Source organism: Alosa sapidissima, chromosome 8 (genome assembly GCF_018492685.1).
Source record: "Alosa sapidissima isolate fAloSap1 chromosome 8, fAloSap1.pri, whole genome shotgun sequence".
NCBI classification, from domain to species: Eukaryota; Metazoa; Chordata; class Actinopteri; order Clupeiformes; family Clupeidae; genus Alosa; species Alosa sapidissima.
The window spans coordinates 22,192,685-22,210,279 of NC_055964.1; the positions used below are offsets into that span (position 1 = coordinate 22,192,685).

The following is a 17,595-nucleotide window of genomic DNA, read 5'->3' on the forward strand; positions in this document are numbered from 1 at the left end:
GTGTGTGTGTGTGTGTGTGTGTGTGGAGAAGTGGCTCACCGCTGCTTTCTCTATGGACTCACTGCGTCTGAATCGTTCTCTGAGCTCTTCTTCATGCTCTCTCTGTTGCTGGTCCTGTTACAAATACATACATACATACAGACATACATCATACGCACACACACACACACACACACACACACACACACATACACACACAGACACACACACACACACACACACACACAAACAAACCGGTTACTTTAATACAATTAATAATTCTACAGTTCTACAATTAATATCACGTGCACTCACACAAAAAAGGGACAGAAATTGATATTGGTCTCTCCAGACATAGCTGTCCATGTGACTGATTGAGTTCCATGTGTGTCAGTGGTGACTCACCCATTTGGACTTCTCTTTCCTCCTCATCTCCTCCTCCGTCAAGGCCTGCTGCCTCCTGCAGAGAGTTATTCATAAAGCCATGTTTATTACACCAGTGAAAAACATACACTGAAAATGATGTGGAAAAATAGATATGGAAAGGTAAGTATTATAGTACAACAACACCCATTGCATGTTACAATATGTCAGTGTCAAAATATGAGATAATATGTCAGTGTCAAAGTATGTGAGCACGATAACATGAGGTGAGACATTTATGAGACGGGAGGCTGTCTGGTTCATAAACCATCCATCAACACTGCAGTAAAACACATTTAAACACACACATTCACATACACACACACACACACCTAGACACATATAATAACTTCTGAACAAATATGTCTGGCTGTCCGTAAAGTGTGACCTCTGACCTTTGTTCCTCAATCATCTGCAGTTTCTCATTCATCTTCCTGTCCCTCTCCTCTGCCTCCTTCCTCTCCTGCATCACCCTCTCTCTCTCCCGGCGCCTCCTCTCCTCCGTCGCTCTCTTCCGTTCCTCCTCCTTTCTCTCTTCCTCCTCGCGCTGGGGAAGGGCGTGGGGACCCAGACAATCAGATGAATTAAGACCAGAGGGCCAAACGTCACTCCATATGATTTATTACATGTAATCAAAACTAATGAACTGGATTTCCTGTGCTACAGACCAAGGAAATGACACTAGTTCATATTCAATTGTGCATGCAAATATGTGTCAACGGTATGTCAGTCAACCAGGTGTGGTAGGTCAGGTCATGTTCTCTGTAATTCACACCTCTGCACGTGCCCAGAAAGAGTCCCTGTTGATTCTTCTCATCTCCATGGCAGCGTTTGTTTTCCTGTAGTTTGTGCCCTGAGCACAGAGACGGTATTGATGCTTGGTTACTATGCAACAACTGAGCGTCACAAACATCAATATCGATATTACTAGCAGGATTAAGGACATGAAAATTACTAGCTGACACTGTTTTGTGTCTTGCCCTGAAATGAGATTTATAGTGAAAAACTTTGAATGCAAACAAACACAATGACTGTTTGTGTTGTGTTGTGTGTGTGTGTGTGTGTGTGTGTGTTTGTGAGAATGTGTGTGAGGGAGAGAGAGAGAGAGAGAGAGAGATTGAAAGAGGGAGCTGGAGAGTGAGAGGGGTAGTATCATTGGTCAGCACTCTGATGTTATATTGTATACAATATTAATTGTTACACTAAGGTCTCCTGTTGCACTGTAGCTTGAATGGTATCCCTCATTAAGTGGCTCTGTATTAAAGTGTCAGCTAAATGAATAAATGCAATAATAAGCAAGTAATAAATAAGGGCACTGACCACCATCTCCTCCTTGTCCACTTGCACTGAGCTCCTCCTCTGGGGCTGCACCGGCGGACGCACCTTGGCCACGGCTGCGGCCAGCTTCTCCTCCGTCACATCCTCCGCGTTTGACGCTGTGACAAACGTATGAGCCTCCTGTTGGCGGACACACCAGACAGACCAGACAATTCAGACCGACGTGGACCGTCCACTTGGGTTCTCAAATTCCAATTCATGCCTCTTTACGACTTAATGAATTTGTCATTTTATATACTAACACATCTTATATTTCAGGTAAGTAAATCTGAAGACCCACACAATGTCAAGCATTGTCAAGCACTATGCCCCGAGGAGCCATGTTTTAGTGACAAGTCACAGAGTGTCCTAGGAGCTGACAGCAATGTGAACAATGACGATTGACATTGTGGCATCTGTACTATTTCTACACAAGCACTCATACACGGCACAGGTACACATCAAGTGTGGGAGACAAGTGGTAAGAGGTAGCTGTAGAGCAGTCACTCTGTCAGTGGCTGGATGACATCAATGTACATTATGTTCAAACTAACTTGTCATATGTCATCCTAGGACTACAGAATGTAGTCAGAGACAGGCCGGGGCCGGTCTTTTAAATATAGGAGAGCACAGCCAAGGGGTCATGGAGAGAGAGAGAGAGAGAGAGAGAGAGAGAGAGAGAGAAGAAAAATGTTCAAGTGTGTTTACTGTGGGGAGCAACGCAGATAAGACCCAGAGGAGGAGGAGGGGGGAGGGGGGAGGGGGGGGGGGGGGGGGTACAGTCTGTGCTGGGGCCACTCATGTCCATTCCATACCCATACACAGCAATGTTTGCACACATCCATGTGCACAGTGCTCAATGTTCAGCAGGCCCAGTGGCTGTGTTTATTTCTCTCCTCTGAAGAGTTATGGCTTGAAGAGAGGAGATAAGAGATGGGGAAGGACATGTGGCTGTAGGCCGCACAGCCTCGTGTGAAGTGACTACAACTTAGAGCAGTCAAGTGCAGTTTTGCAGCAACAGCTCTTTCTTTCTGTCTGCCTTTCTCTCTATCTCTTTCTCTCTCTCTCTCTCTCTCTCTCTCTCTCTCTCTCTCTCTCTCGCTCTCTCTCTCTACCCTCCCCTCTTCACCTAAACCACAGATTTAGAAGTCTCTATCTGCAGCTTTGGAACTCGCATCCTATCTAGCTGTGCATCTCCCTTTCTGGAGACAGAATAAAGTAAGCTGTCAAGTCTCACCGCCACAGCACAGACAAAGGAGCGCATCTCTGGATGTAGCTAGTCTTCTAGTCTAAGGGATCCAAGCCGCAGTGCAGCGCAGCGCAGCGAAGGTGAGCTCAGACTCGAGTGGTGTATGGTATGCCCCTGGAGCTATCGCTGCTTCTCCAGCAGCAGGCTCCTGCTCCTGACAGGTAGCTCACTGCACTGTGTTTATCTTTCACATCACCCCGAGAACAAACACGCCGCCGTGGCTAGCTAGAACTCGCTGAGGGAACAGAGCGGAGTGGTTCTCAGCGTTAAGAAGATGGAGCGAGCAACAGACAGACATGCTGCGTGACCAAGGGGGATTTGGATCGAAACTCCACTAAAAGGCCTGGCCCTACTGATTTTAATCCTCTGATATCGATACCTGGCGACAAGAGCCAAAGAGGCTCAGCAGATGCCAGAACGATATAGACTTAAATCAGTCAAGCAGGTCCACACCCAAAAATTCCAGCACGCCCCGACCCAGAAGATAAGCACTGGGATGGGGCAGGACCCGAGTTAAACACCCCTGCCTGTTAGCATTTGGGCTAGCATGCTGGTTCTTGTCTGAAAGATTTTCTTGATGTTTTTATAGGTAATGCTTCTAGGAAGATTTACTGGAGCACAACGTAAAGGTGTGCTTTTGTACATTCACGGCTGTGCCAATAAATTGCGCAGGTCACATAAACTGTTAAGAGTTCACACCATGCTCTGGAACTGTAAGGGCTTAAGGACGCTGTGTGCTTGAACCATCCTGTCAATGATCGGCATCTTAAAGGCTTTGCACTCTCTCTTCTGTCTCAATTTACGGGTTCAGACCTGATGTATGAGGATCAACTGTGACATCCTCAATTTACTTTGTCATTATGGGCCTAGAGCTGAAAATGTGCATGGGTGCTTGTGTAGCACTGTTAGATTCAGTGCCACTAAGGCACCGCGCATGCGCGATTTTTTCTCTCTTGCTTTTGCAGTCCGAGCACGGAACGTCACCTTCTTGAACTAAAGAAAATATTCGATATAACTACACATTTATAACTTCTAGAATCTATATCTATCTATATCTATCGTGATATATTTTCTACTTCTTAACTTTACGTCTCTTATATTGCGCATCAAGAAGATATTTTATTTTGTTTCAACATGAGAAGAGCTTCGATTGGTTTTTTTATACGGATAGAAGATTTCAGTGGATTCCAGACGAGCTAAGATGGCGAGCCTGTCCAAGATATTCAACGTGTCGACCGCCCAGCCTGCTGCAGTCTGATCAACTGCAGCAAGGTTTCTTCACCATCTGCGTGAACTTCGAGCAGCGCACACGGATTACAGATAAGCGTTCCTTTCCACACAAGGAGCCGAAAGGAAACTACTTTTGAATTTTCTGTTTATACCATAAGGGACGTTTGCATTTATTTATAGTTCAACATTTTCTTTAATACCTAAAAGGACTTTTTCTTACTTTAACAAACTCACTGAACTGCACTGATTGAATTGCACTTGCTCTTGAAGGGTGATTGATTGATACTGGGAAAGTGTGTATTTGTCATTGTTACAATTATACTGCCTTACATACACCACATCCATACATCATACATTGCCACACTTTACTAATAACTACACACATTTATTTTCTTTCATTTACTAAACTAAGGGAAACTGTACAAAATAAAGTGCTTATAGTTGCCATATCTCAGGTTCAGCTTTTACTTATTACACGGCTCAAGAATCTAGTAATCTCAGATATGTAGCTTTTAACTGGTCCACAACACAAGTGCTACATAAATAGTGGCGAGCCAGCCAGGAGGGTTGTGGCTTTAATTTGTACAGTTTCCCTTGTTGATACAGCGAGAAATTAGTTTTGCCTTTGACGCTGACCTTTTCACTTTTCAAAATGGACATTATTAGAGATCAGAATATCAAAGTACCAAATGCAGTCTTAGTCAGAGGACTGTCTCATTCTGAGGCAGATGAATACATCTTTGAGTTCTTAAACACTTACGGCAAAATAAGCAGAGTTCTTAAAATAGACAGTCCTATTCCACTTTACCAAAATACTGCTGTTGTTGAATATGAGAGTGGTGCTGCCATTGAGAATCTAAAGCATGAGCTACCTTGTTCTAAAATATCCCCCTCGGATGAAAATGTGACTCGTCACATTCAACTCCTTTCCACTTTATTCACCGCCTCCCTTAGCTCAAGCTTAACTGGTAGCTACATAGCAGAGCTGGAAAATGTCGCCAAGCTAGGTGGTATTGATTTTGAAGTGCTACTTCAGGAGGAGTTAGCCAGAATTCGAGGGTCTACTAGAGTTGCATCTCCTGATCGAAATGTAACTCCCCAAGTGAAACCCCGACTCCAAGAGAGGGATGATGTATCCATACAAATGGAGGAGGATGATTATGTACTTCCAAAGCCTAATTCTTTTCCAAAGGAAAGCAGCAAGAGCCCTCTGTCCTTGCCCAGAGTTTTGGCTGACACTTCATCTCCCAGTGTTGCGATACATGTACCCGTTGACCAACTAAGCACCCCTGGAGTCCAAAGATTAGTCGTTGAGCACATTGTCAAAGGCAGCGAGGGTTCTGCTCATCATCATCGTGCTCTCAAACTGAGATCATTCTCTGGAAAAAGTCCTGTTCCAGTCGGGGAAGTTGACTTTGAGACCTGGCGAAGCCACATTGATTTTTACCTCAAAGACCCCACCTGCTCTGACTTGCAAGTAGTTCGTAAACTCGTCGAAAGCCTCCTAGCCCCTGCAGCTACAATCGTTAAACACCTAGGCCCTCAGGCCAGCTCTAGCTCTTACTTGAGTTTGTTGGATTCTGCATACGCTGCTGTGGGTGATGGCGATGAACTCTTCGCCAAGTTCCTTCACACTAATCAGAATGCTGGTGAGAAGCCTTCGGCCTACCTTCAAAGGCTCCAGGTTGCTCTCAGCGCTGTAGTAAAGAGAGGCGGGCTAGCTGCAAGTCAAATGGATCGCCAGTTGCTAAAACAATTCTGCCGTGGATGTTGGAACAACAGCCTAATTGCAAACCTCCAGCTCGAGCAAAAGACTGATAACCCGCCGTCTCTGTCTGAGTTAATGCTCCTGTTAAGGACCGAGGAGGACAAACAAGCAGCCAAGTCAAACCGCATGACGCGGCACCTTGGATTTTCAAAAACAAAAGTCCAGTCGAACCTGCACGCAGTGTTTGATCCTTTTGCAAATGAGTCTGACATGTTCCAAACCACACCTGACCCCTCTACGGAAAATAAGAAAATGAAAAAACAAATAGCTGACCTTCAATCCCAGTTAGCTAATCTCAAAGCTTCAAAAGCACAAGACTTAGGAGGTGCTAGGCCTAAAACTAAGACAACTAAAACAAAAGACTCAAAACCACATACACCTCAGCAGTTTGCTGGAAAAGCCAACAAAAAGCCTAGACCCTGGTATTGTTTCAACTGCGGTGAGGACGGGCACATTTCACCGTCCTGTGACAATGAGCCCAACCCTGTGCTTGTAGAGGCTAAACAAAGAGAACTAAGGGAGAAACAAAGAGCCTGGGAGGAGCTTAATGCAGCCTCCATTACTCCGTCTTTAAACTAGCTTCTGCTCTTGTTGAAGGGCAAATGGGAGCAGAACTAAGTATCACTAGCCCTAAGCCAAAGACTGTATGCCAGGCTACCATACAGTCACACACTGTGAAAACAAAATCTAACTCAAAGCCAAAGTTAGTGGGTGAAAGGTGCACTGCAAATGTAAATATTTCTGGTGTTGACTGTAGTGGGTTATTGGACACTGGCTCACAAGTTACTACAGTGTCATTATCTTTCTATAATAAGCATTTGTCAACACAACTTATCCAACCCCTAGAACACCTCATAGAGGTTAAAGGTGCTAATGGGCAGTCAGTGCCATATCTTGGATATGTAAAAATTAGTGTTAGACTCCCAAAAGAACTCATGATCAGTACAGATGCAGTAACCACTTTAGCTCTGGTTGTTCCTGATGCATGCTCAAACAGCGAAGTGCCCATTTTGATAGGCACTAACTTGCTCGACACAGTGTACAGTGAACATCTTGGAAGCAGCCCCAAAGCTAAGCATTCCCCAGCAAACGGCTATGCACAGATCCTCAAGACCCTGGAGATAAGGAAAGTTCAGAGCACCAGTGGACGAGTGGGCCTGATGATGCTGAGAGGGAGAAAGCGAGAAACCATACCTGCTGGTCAGAGAGTTGCACTGGATTGTGCTGTGAGAGTTCCTACCGCCCACTCTGAGCCCTATGCATTATTGGAGCAACCCACACTGTCCTCTTTACCTGGCGGCATCTCAGTTAATCAATGCCTGATCACCTTACCTAGTCAAACACCCAGCAAGTTTTCTGTATGGGTTAGAAACCAGACTGATCATGACATAACACTCCCACTGAAATGTGTTGTCGCACAGCTTAGTGTTGCTCTTCAAGTCCTTGAAAACCCGACTACTGAGAAGTCTGACATTGTGAAGTGCACAATATCATCCCAAATATGTACTCAGACAACCAGTTCCAACTTGAAATTCGACTTTGGAGATTCTCCTCTTCCAGAGGAATGGAAGAAGAGAGTTTCTGAGAAGTTGAACACCTATACTGATGTCTTTGCCCATCACGATCTCGACTTTGGCCATGCCACCAGGGTAAAGCACCATATAAAATTGAAAGATGACACTCCTTTCAAGCAGCGACCCAGAATGATCCATCCACGTGATCTGGAGGCAGTGAGAAGACATCTGAAGTCACTCCTTGAAGCTGGTGTAATCCGCGAGTCGGAATCCCCGTATTCTTCTCCTATTGTCGTAGTGAGAAAGAAGAATGGTGATGTTCGGCTCTGCATCGATTATAGAAAGCTTAACTCCCAAACCATCAAGGATGCATATGCGTTACCCAATGTGGAGGAGGCATTCTCTGCCCTTACCGGCTCCAAGTGGTTCTCAGTAATGGATTTGAAGTCCGGGTACTACCAAATCGAAATGGAGGAAGAGGATAAGCATAAGACGGCCTTTGTGTGCCCGCTGGGATTCTGGGAATTCAACAGAATGCCCCAGGGGGTCACCAATGCGCCGAGCACATTCCAAAGATTAATGGAAAAATGCATGAAGGATATAAATCTGAAGGAAGTGCTCGTATTTTTGGACGACTTAATTGTTTTTTCTGCCTCTTTAGAAGAACATGAAGCGAGGCTGTTGACTGTGCTTCAGCGACTCAGAGAAAATGGCCTGAAATTGTCTCTGGAAAAGTGCAAGTTCTTTCAGTCACGTGTCCGTTACCTTGGCCACATTGTGTCTCGGGATGGTGTTGAAACAGACCCGGAAAAGGTCAGTGCACTGAAGACCTGGCCGAGGCCTCAGACCTTGAAAGAGCTCCGGTCATTTTTAGGTTTCTCAGGGTATTACCGCCGTTTTGTGCAAGACTACTCCAAAATAGTCAAGCCATTAACAAACCTGACAGCTGGGTACCCTCCATCTCGTAAGAACGGCAAGAAGCCTGCCAAAAGGGTGACCTACTTAAATCCAAAAGAACCATTCTCTGAGCGCTGGACGCCAGCTTGCCAAAATGCTTTTGAGTGCATAATTGACAGACTAACATCAGCTCCTGTGCTGGGTTTTGCTGACCCGAAGGTCCCCTATGAGCTTCACACCGACGCCAGTGCCATCGGCCTCGGAGCAGTACTCTATCAGCTGCAAGAGGGTCAACAACGGGTCATCGCCTATGCAAGCAGGGGTCTGTCAAAAAGTGAAGCCAGATATCCCGCCCATAAACTTGAATTCCTGGCATTAAAGTGGGCCATCGTCGAAAAGTTTCAGGATTACTTATATGGAAACACCTTTACAGTAGTAACGGATAACAATCCTTTAACCTATATACTCACGTCAGCAAAGCTTGATGCAGTGGGCTACCGCTGGCTAGCGTCGTTGTCCACTTTTGACTTCAATATCAAGTATAGGGCGGGGAGCCAAAATCAGGATGCCGATGCTCTTTCCAGAATACCTCGTGCACCGTGGGATGACCCGTCTTCTGTGGAAGAGAGTGAGAGAATCCGGGAGTTCGCATCGCACCACCTTGCTTCATCACCAAAGTTCAAGAACCTACCTTGCAGTGTGATCGCCGCTGCCTGTACCCGTCACCTGTCGGAGGGAGGTGGTGATGACCTGCCACACATGACCCTTGTTGAGTCTCTCGCCATGAGCATCGATGCTGTCCCAGATGTTTATGGCGATGAGCCAGACTTTGAGAGATGTGTGCTAATACCTACCTATACCAATGACGAGTTAATCAAACACCAAAGAGACGATCCCACCATCGGATGTGTGATTCAGGCTCTGGAAGCAGGATGCCTTGTATCTGGAGACTCTGCCACTCATTCACAAGACCTCAAGCTGATGATTAAGGAGTGGAAACGTTACGTCTTGAGGGATGGCCTCTTGTTCCGGAGACGGCAATGCGACGACCACCTTGCTTATCAGCTTGTACTTCCTGGAACACTGAGAACCTCCGTGCTCAAGTGTCTTCATGACGATATGGGCCACATGGGGATTGACCGCACCATAGACTTGGTGCGATCGCGTTTCTATTGGCCCAGAATGTCATTCGACGTTGAGCACAAGATCAAAACCTGCGGACGATGCGTCAGGAGGAAAGCACTGCCCGAACGTGCTGCCCCATTAGTTAACATCAAAACATCCAGGCCGATGGAACTCGTTTGTATGGACTATCTCTCAATCGAGCCAGACAGCCAAAATACAAAGGATGTTTTAGTAATCACAGACCATTTTACTCGCTACGCTGTTGCTATTCCGACACGAGACCAAAAAGCACGAACAGTGGCCAAATGTCTCTGGGAACAGTTCCTGGTGCACTATGGTTTCCCAGAACGTCTTCATAGTGACCAGGGACGAGACTTCGAATCCCACATAATAAAGGAACTCTGTGCCGTAACAGGTATCAGGAAAGTACGAACAAGTCCTTACCATCCAAGAGGTAATCCGGTCGAGCGCTTCAACCGTACGCTCCTGGGTATGCTCGGGACTTTGAAAGACAAAGAGAAGAGTCACTGGTGTGATTTTGTGAAGCCGCTCACTCATGCGTACAACTGTACCAGAAACGAAGCTACTGGTTACAGTCCGTATGAGTTGATGTTTGGACGACACCCAAGACTACCAGTTGACATTGCCTTCAACTTGCCAGTCAAGGAAGCAAAATCCCAGTCTCATTCCCAGTATGTGCAGAAGCTCAAGTCTCGTCTTCAGGAGAGTTATAAAACTGCCATGGCGAATGCTCAGAAATTAGCACAGCGGAATAAACTGCGATTTGACAAACGGGTGCGAGAAACCAAACTTGAAGTGGGAGATCAGGTTTTGGTCAGAAACCTCCGCCTGAGAAACAAGCACAAGTTGGCTGATAAGTGGGAGTCTGTGGCCTATCGTGTCTTGCAGAGAATGGGAGACTTGCCTGTCTACAAAGTCCAACCGTTGAGTGAAGACGGACCAACTCGAACCCTACACCGTGACCTCTTGTTACCTTGTGGGCAGTTGTCTGACGAGGATGATGAGCCAGCTGCACCGGAACCTGTTTTTCGACCACGAACTAGAACAACTCCATCACAAGATCCTCAGGAGGAGCTTGATGATTCTTCTGATGATGATTTTGGTCCAGCCAGCCCATCACCCTTTACTGAAACAAGGTTCACCCGAACCTATGACATCACACAAGCAGTACCTGCAGCTAAAATCTCTGACAGCCATTCACTACTTTCGGACAGACAGTCATCTTCAGTGATGCCGCAACAGACCTGTCCAACTATGGAACCTCCTGCAACAGACATTGCTGATGTGCCTTGGATGGATTCATCAGAAGGAGAGAATGGTGCGCCGATTCCTGTGGCAGAGGATGAGGTGTCCCCCCTTCCTGAAGATTTGACTGCTGTCGTCTCCCTGGAGGAGGGAAATGCAACAGAGCTGAACTTACCTGGTTCCAGTAGTGAAAGCCAGAAAACTGAAAAACAGCAGCCTGAAACTGATATAGCTTCTGAAACCCAGAATGCTCACACAGAAACTGTTAGAGATACAGTAGATCAAAACCTAGATTGTAGGCCTGAACGGATGCGACGACCTCCAGGTCGGTTCACTTACCCCCAACTAGGTCAACCTTTAATTTCATTTGCCCAAACTATTTTAGAAAGTTTCAATACTGCACTCAGTTCAATTACTGTTAGTGATAATCCTTCAGTGATAATGAATATTTAACTTTATGTAACGCATGAAGGGACTCATGCTGATTCAGAAGGGGAGTGTGTAGCACTGTTAGATTCAGTGCCACTAAGGCACCGCGCATGCGCGATTTTTTCTCTCTTGCTTTTGCAGTCCGAGCACGGAACGTCACCTTCTTGAACTAAAGAAAATATTCGATATAACTACACATTTATAACTTCTAGAATCTATATCTATCTATATCTATCGTGATATATTTTCTACTTCTTAACTTTACGTCTCTTATATTGCGCATCAAGAAGATATTTTATTTTGTTTCAACATGAGAAGAGCTTCGATTGGTTTTTTTATACGGATAGAAGATTTCAGTGGATTCCAGACGAGCTAAGATGGCGAGCCTGTCCAAGATATTCAACGTGTCGACCGCCCAGCCTGCTGCAGTCTGATCAACTGCAGCAAGGTTTCTTCACCATCTGCGTGAACTTCGAGCAGCGCACACGGATTACAGATAAGCGTTCCTTTCCACACAAGGAGCCGAAAGGAAACTACTTTTGAATTTTCTGTTTATACCATAAGGGACGTTTGCATTTATTTATAGTTCAACATTTTCTTTAATACCTAAAAGGACTTTTTCTTACTTTAACAAACTCACTGAACTGCACTGATTGAATTGCACTTGCTCTTGAAGGGTGATTGATTGATACTGGGAAAGTGTGTATTTGTCATTGTTACAATTATACTGCCTTACATACACCACATCCATACATCATACATTGCCACACTTTACTAATAACTACACACATTTATTTTCTTTCATTTACTAAACTAAGGGAAACTGTACAAAATAAAGTGCTTATAGTTGCCATATCTCAGGTTCAGCTTTTACTTATTACACGGCTCAAGAATCTAGTAATCTCAGATATGTAGCTTTTAACTGGTCCACAACACAAGTGCTACACTTGTAATAATGGATTTGGAGGGGGGGGGGGGGGGGAGTGGCTCTGACAGACTTAACAGTCATTTTGACGCAGTGCTCTGTCAACCCTGAAGGGGGCACTGCACTGTGCTCATTATGCTTTTTCTTCACTGCCACCGCATATGCTGCTGTTAATCATCTTCTGGCTCAACTCATGAACCAGATTCACATTTGTCCCACTGCGGGCGTCTGATTAGTTGACTGATTATTTTCCCCCTTTATTCTCTCTTCCCACATTTCTAATCAGACATGTACTGTATAGCTCGCCTGTGACTATACTGTTCAGAACAAACATCTTGGGAACCCCCTTCTAAACACATACCACATATCACACAGTGTATAACCATAAATATACTGTCATTCAGACAACCTAACCATTTGGTAAAGTCAATAACCAGGTTGTTGTTCATGAGTATATTTCTACTAAATACAGGCTGCTGCCAGAGCTTTCTCCTCATTTTGGTTCCCCTTCATGGGCAATGGCTACAATGTCTGCATAGCTACGACAGCAACATTACAGTTTGTTACCATAAACACTAGTCAGTGGATGGCCTTTACGGCCCATCCCTTCAGAAAACAGTGTCTGCTAAGTGATTAAGCAGAACTGTCCTGTTCACGGCTAACTTCTCACGCCTCTCCCACACACTTCCTTTGTCTGATAATGTTTTATTTTGTCCTGGCAGTTGTCTTTGTTTTTGCACATGTCCAAACGTCTCCCTGCTCCCTGTGTGCACACTTAGCTCTTCATTAGGCTGGGCCTGCTCCCTGTATGCACACTTAGCTCTTCATTAGGCTGGGCCTGCTCCCTGCTCTCACACCTGTCTCTGGAGAAGACACACTGGAGAGACAAAGGAGAACGCTGTACATCCCCAGGACATGGACCAGTCTGGGCAAGTGCAATATGGGGATGTCACAGTGTTGTTTTTAACTGTTTTCTCTCTCTCTCTCTCTCTCTCTCTCTCTCTCTCTCTCACACATACTTCCATTTCCTTAAAGCCCCCATTTTTCTCACCTCACTAGTAATGTTTCCTCTGGCTCTTGATTTATTAAATCTTGTCTTTTAAAGTCTCCTTCTGGCTGAGAACACCGCTGGCACGAAAGGCTACTGACATGAATCTGACCCCCCCAGATCTCACAAAGACATCTCCGTTAGATGTGCTTTGCCTGGCTGCAGAAGTTCAACACACAAAGGCAAACTCAAAGCTCAATTAACCTGCAATGCCAACACTTGTCTGGATCCTGAATTTGTGTAATGGTATCTCTTTACAGCTACAGAAGTTCAGGCAAAAGGTATCATATCCCTGCCCTCTCTATCAGCTACTGGACCAGTGATATTACCTTGGAAGTGGATGTGGATTTCATTCTGAATGCTAAAATGCCTTGATTGTATATCCTGCAATCTACATATCACATATCTCTTTGCCATGTTATATTCATGATGAATGTCGGTAGTGGGGAAATGGAGCAGTGAGGTAGCTAGTTATCTGCTTTCGCCTTACACTGAGTAGTGTTCACGGCCAAAATAAGTGCAACAAAGAGCTAAACAGCACAAAAACCATGAGGTAACACTTTCACTTAGTGAACCTGAACTCTTCCCTGCGGGTGTCAGCGCAGCTAATCTGTGTTCCTGATGGGGTGCAGACTCTCCACAGTCCACACCTCCTGATAGGCTGCTCACATCCTGGGCCCTGGCTGCTGCAGCGTCTGGACATTCTCACTGTGCCATTTTATGTCGGCCTTCCTTCCTTCCGCCTTCTCTTGTCTCTACGGCGACATTTATCCCGCCTCCCGAGAGGAGCGCTAGGATCAAATTTGGTCTGGTTTTGGGATGTTTTGTTTATTGAGTTGAGAGGGTGTGTGTGGGTTGAGGTTGAGGTTGGGGGCGGGGGGGGGGGGGGGGGGGGGGGGGTAGATGGGAGGGACGAGAGGGGAGAAGGGGGTTTCTCGTTGGGAAGGATCAGGGGGTCCTTCCTCTCCCACACCTCCGGGGTCCTGCGTTCCCACAGTGGTACTCTCTCACCACCACCGCCCCCTTACAGCCAACACTCTCCCCCGCTGCTCACACACTCACACACTCGCATGGGCCTGTCAACAACGCTTACCAGCCACAAGGTGATGGGAGCCACACACACACACACACACACACACACACACACACACACACACACACACACACACACACAAACACACACAGGCATACACACACACATGCATACACACACACACACACACACACACACACACACCTTATAATACATATACATATTGACATAGATCTAATGTGTTGCTTACTCTATCTCTCTCTCTCTCTCTCTTACACACAAACTCACACACACACACACACAAAGAGAAATAATATGCATATTCCTGGGGTAGGAGTTGCAGGAATTTACCAGTTTACACAGTTCACACATGTGTATGCATTAGTGTGTGTCTGTATATATGTGGGAGGGACAGAGAGGGAGGGATGAAGGGTGTGTGAGAGAGAGGGGAGAGAGAGAGAGACAAACAGAGAGAGAGAGAGAGAGAGGGAGAGGGAGAAATATAAAAGGACGACATTCCTCAGATGCCTAAATCGTTGACTGGGTGATGCCTTTATTTGGGAAAGTATAAGGAGAGGAGGATTCTGTGTTCTGCAAATGAGCCTCTGAGAACATGGGAATGTGTGTGTGTGTTTGTTTGTGTGTGTGTGTGTGTGTGTGTGTGTGTGTGTGTGTGTGTGTGTGTGTGTGTGCATGTGTGTGTCTGCATGTATTTCAAATGAGCTATGAGAACATGGGAATGTGACTGGATAGTATGTGACTGGATGTACAGCACTGGAACAGTGTTCCTGTATATATTCATGTGAGTGTGTCTGGGCACACATGTGCGCATGTGTGTGTGAGTACTTCAAATGGACTACATATGTGTGTGAATGGATTTATTTCTGCGTGTGTGTGTGTGTGTGTGTGTGTGTGTGAGTGTGTGTGTGTGTGTGTGTGTGTGTGTGTGTGTGTGTGTGTGTGTGTGTGTGAGTGTGTGTGAGTGTGTGTGTGTGTGTGTGTGTGTGTGTGTGTGTGTGTGTGTGTGTGTGTGTGTATGATCGAACACTATGAGAACTGGAAGGGCAGTACAAACAGGATAGCAGCAGGACAATAGAGAGAGTGTTTGTGAATGCCATCCCTGAGATGGGACTTCTCAAGTGGGGACAGCCACTTTCAACACAGCATCCTATAGAGCAACATACAAACACGCACTGTTGACAGAGACATGTCGCCATAGACGCGTTTAGTCTCCATATGCTGCTGACCCTTGCTTGACCTCATTTTGTTGTACTTAGTTATTTGCTTTGGTGTCATCAGTGCAATGTACACATGTTTGAGAGGTCGTAAATATTTGTAGTGATTGCTGTAAATAATTGCTGAAGCTTTTTTGAAAACAGCATCCTATAATACCGATGTAAACAGATTTAGGGTGTTGCAGGTCAGTGTTGTGCAACAACTCTCCAAGCGCATACTTTCGGCGGCTTTAGGGTATTTTCGGCGAGATCATATCTAAAGCCCCACGCCCCTCTCTCCCTCTCCAGGATGCAACAACATTTTTGTCATCTTCTCCCTGGCCATCTTTAAGTCTTCACCCTTTCATTTATTTTGAAGACAAACAAAGTCTGTTGGTGTAGCACATCAGTGCTGCTTTTCAGGACCTCGTGCCCTTACATGTACACAATGGTCTACATCATATATTTGAGCTTTGTACTGCTATGCTAAGCTTTCCTTTCTATTCAATTGAAATGTCTGCAGTCTAGCACAGCACTGGAGTCCACAGAGATGAATGCTGATTTTGTTGTACTGACAGTCCCTGGCTCTGGGTGTCTCTTATTGAGTCACACCGAGTGCAGCACATGTACCACAGTGGAGAAGACATACACCCACCCACACACACACACACACACACACACACACACACACACACACACACACACACACACACAACCACACACACAACCACAACCACACGCAGACACACACCACCTCCACCCTGCCAGATGTGCCCTTCACCGCCGCATCAGCCTCGTCGGCCTCGCTGGCCACGTCTGAGCGTCGCGCTGACATCACCAGAGCTGATGACCACCACAGCCCCCACCCTGTTCCCAGCCCGACCTCGGGAGTCTCAGAGCAGGCCATTGTTAAAGTCTCCTCTGTGGGCTTTTTTCCACATTAAACCACTCAATTGCTCATTCAGTAGACTCACTCACTCACTCAGCCACGCGGTGACACACGGCCTCCCAGGGCTGCCTCTCTCGCCCTAAGATCGCGCTAGCAGAACATTCAGGAGCGTTAACCTATGACAAACTCTCACGATCCCCTTTGACGGGAAGAATCAAACAGGCGTGAGTGTGAAACGCAAAAACAGCACTTCCCAGAATGCTTCAAATATATGACAGCATGGTGGGAAATGATGAGAGAGAGAAAACGACACACACACACACACACACACACACACACACACACACACACACACACACACACACGCATACACAAACAGGCACACACATACACACATTTTTATATTTCCATGATTGAGGCCGGACCGGGGATGCGGCCGAATCGGATCTGAACCGAGGACTTTTGGAATGTAATACGACCCAACAATAAAACTGGAGAAATGTACAAATAGACTCGTAGCAGTTGTTTAGGTTGTTATTTGTTCTTCACATCAACATAAGTGAAGAAAAACGTTATATATATATATATATATAAACTTTTAAACTTTGCAAAGTAATTAACAATATAGGTTCTTAGAATGTTATGACCCGGTCCGTAGTGGAACAGAGCCATAGGAGATTGAGAGAGACACACATAGAGAATGGGGACGAGGACATGTGTTATTTGAGCAACTTTTTGCCCCTTGGTAACACTCATAACTGCCCCCAGTGACTGTGTAAGTGCAAATGTGTCTCACGAAAGACACAACCTGTGTGTCGTTCCTTCATCTTATTTATTATGTAAACTTGTCACGCACATAAAGGAGATGTTGTTGTGTGTCTGTGTGTCCCATTTCGTTGTGTGTCTGTGTGTCTTTGTGTGTGTGTGTGTGTGTGTGTGTGTGTGTGTGTGTGTGTGTGTGTGTGAGAGAGAGAGAGAGAGAGAGAGAGAGAGAGAGAGAGAGAGCGAGAGAGAGGCAGAGTAAATAGAGATTGACTTATGGATTGATTGATTATGTCAGAGCTTTATGTTGCATGGCCACCCTTGTTTTAACAGAGAAACTATTCAGCCCATATGACAGTGGGAGAATCTATACAGTCCATATGACAGTGGGAGAATCTATACAGTCCATATGACAGTGGGAGAGCCTCTAGAGTCTCACCTTGAAAAAGTTCTTGATGGCTGGTACATGGCTGGCACATTCCGTTCGGCGGTATTCATCTACATTCGGACCAACCTGTCACAAACAG

At 45.7% G+C, this 17,595-nt stretch overlaps 1 protein-coding gene and 1 long non-coding RNA gene across 2 annotated transcripts in view; one reads left to right on the forward strand and one right to left on the reverse strand.

Moving 5' to 3' along the window:
* The window catches only part of si:dkey-40c11.2 (drebrin-like protein A), a 41,284-nt gene that overhangs the window by 5,396 nt on the left and 18,293 nt on the right, over positions 1-17,595 (reverse strand). The window contains exons 4-9 of the mRNA XM_042101663.1: positions 17,508-17,582; positions 1,723-1,860; positions 1,178-1,255; positions 798-949; positions 385-439; positions 40-114 (exon numbers count right to left, since the gene is read on the reverse strand). Of these exons, the coding sequence (XP_041957597.1) occupies positions 40-114; positions 385-439; positions 798-949; positions 1,178-1,255; positions 1,723-1,860; positions 17,508-17,582 (573 nt within the window). The remainder of the gene's footprint in view (positions 1-39; positions 115-384; positions 440-797; positions 950-1,177; positions 1,256-1,722; positions 1,861-17,507; positions 17,583-17,595) is intronic.
* LOC121715756 lies at positions 7,312-12,052 on the forward strand. Its single transcript, XR_006033676.1, has 3 exons — positions 7,312-7,324; positions 8,231-8,234; positions 11,617-12,052. It is a non-coding gene; the product is annotated as an uncharacterized LOC121715756 (long non-coding RNA).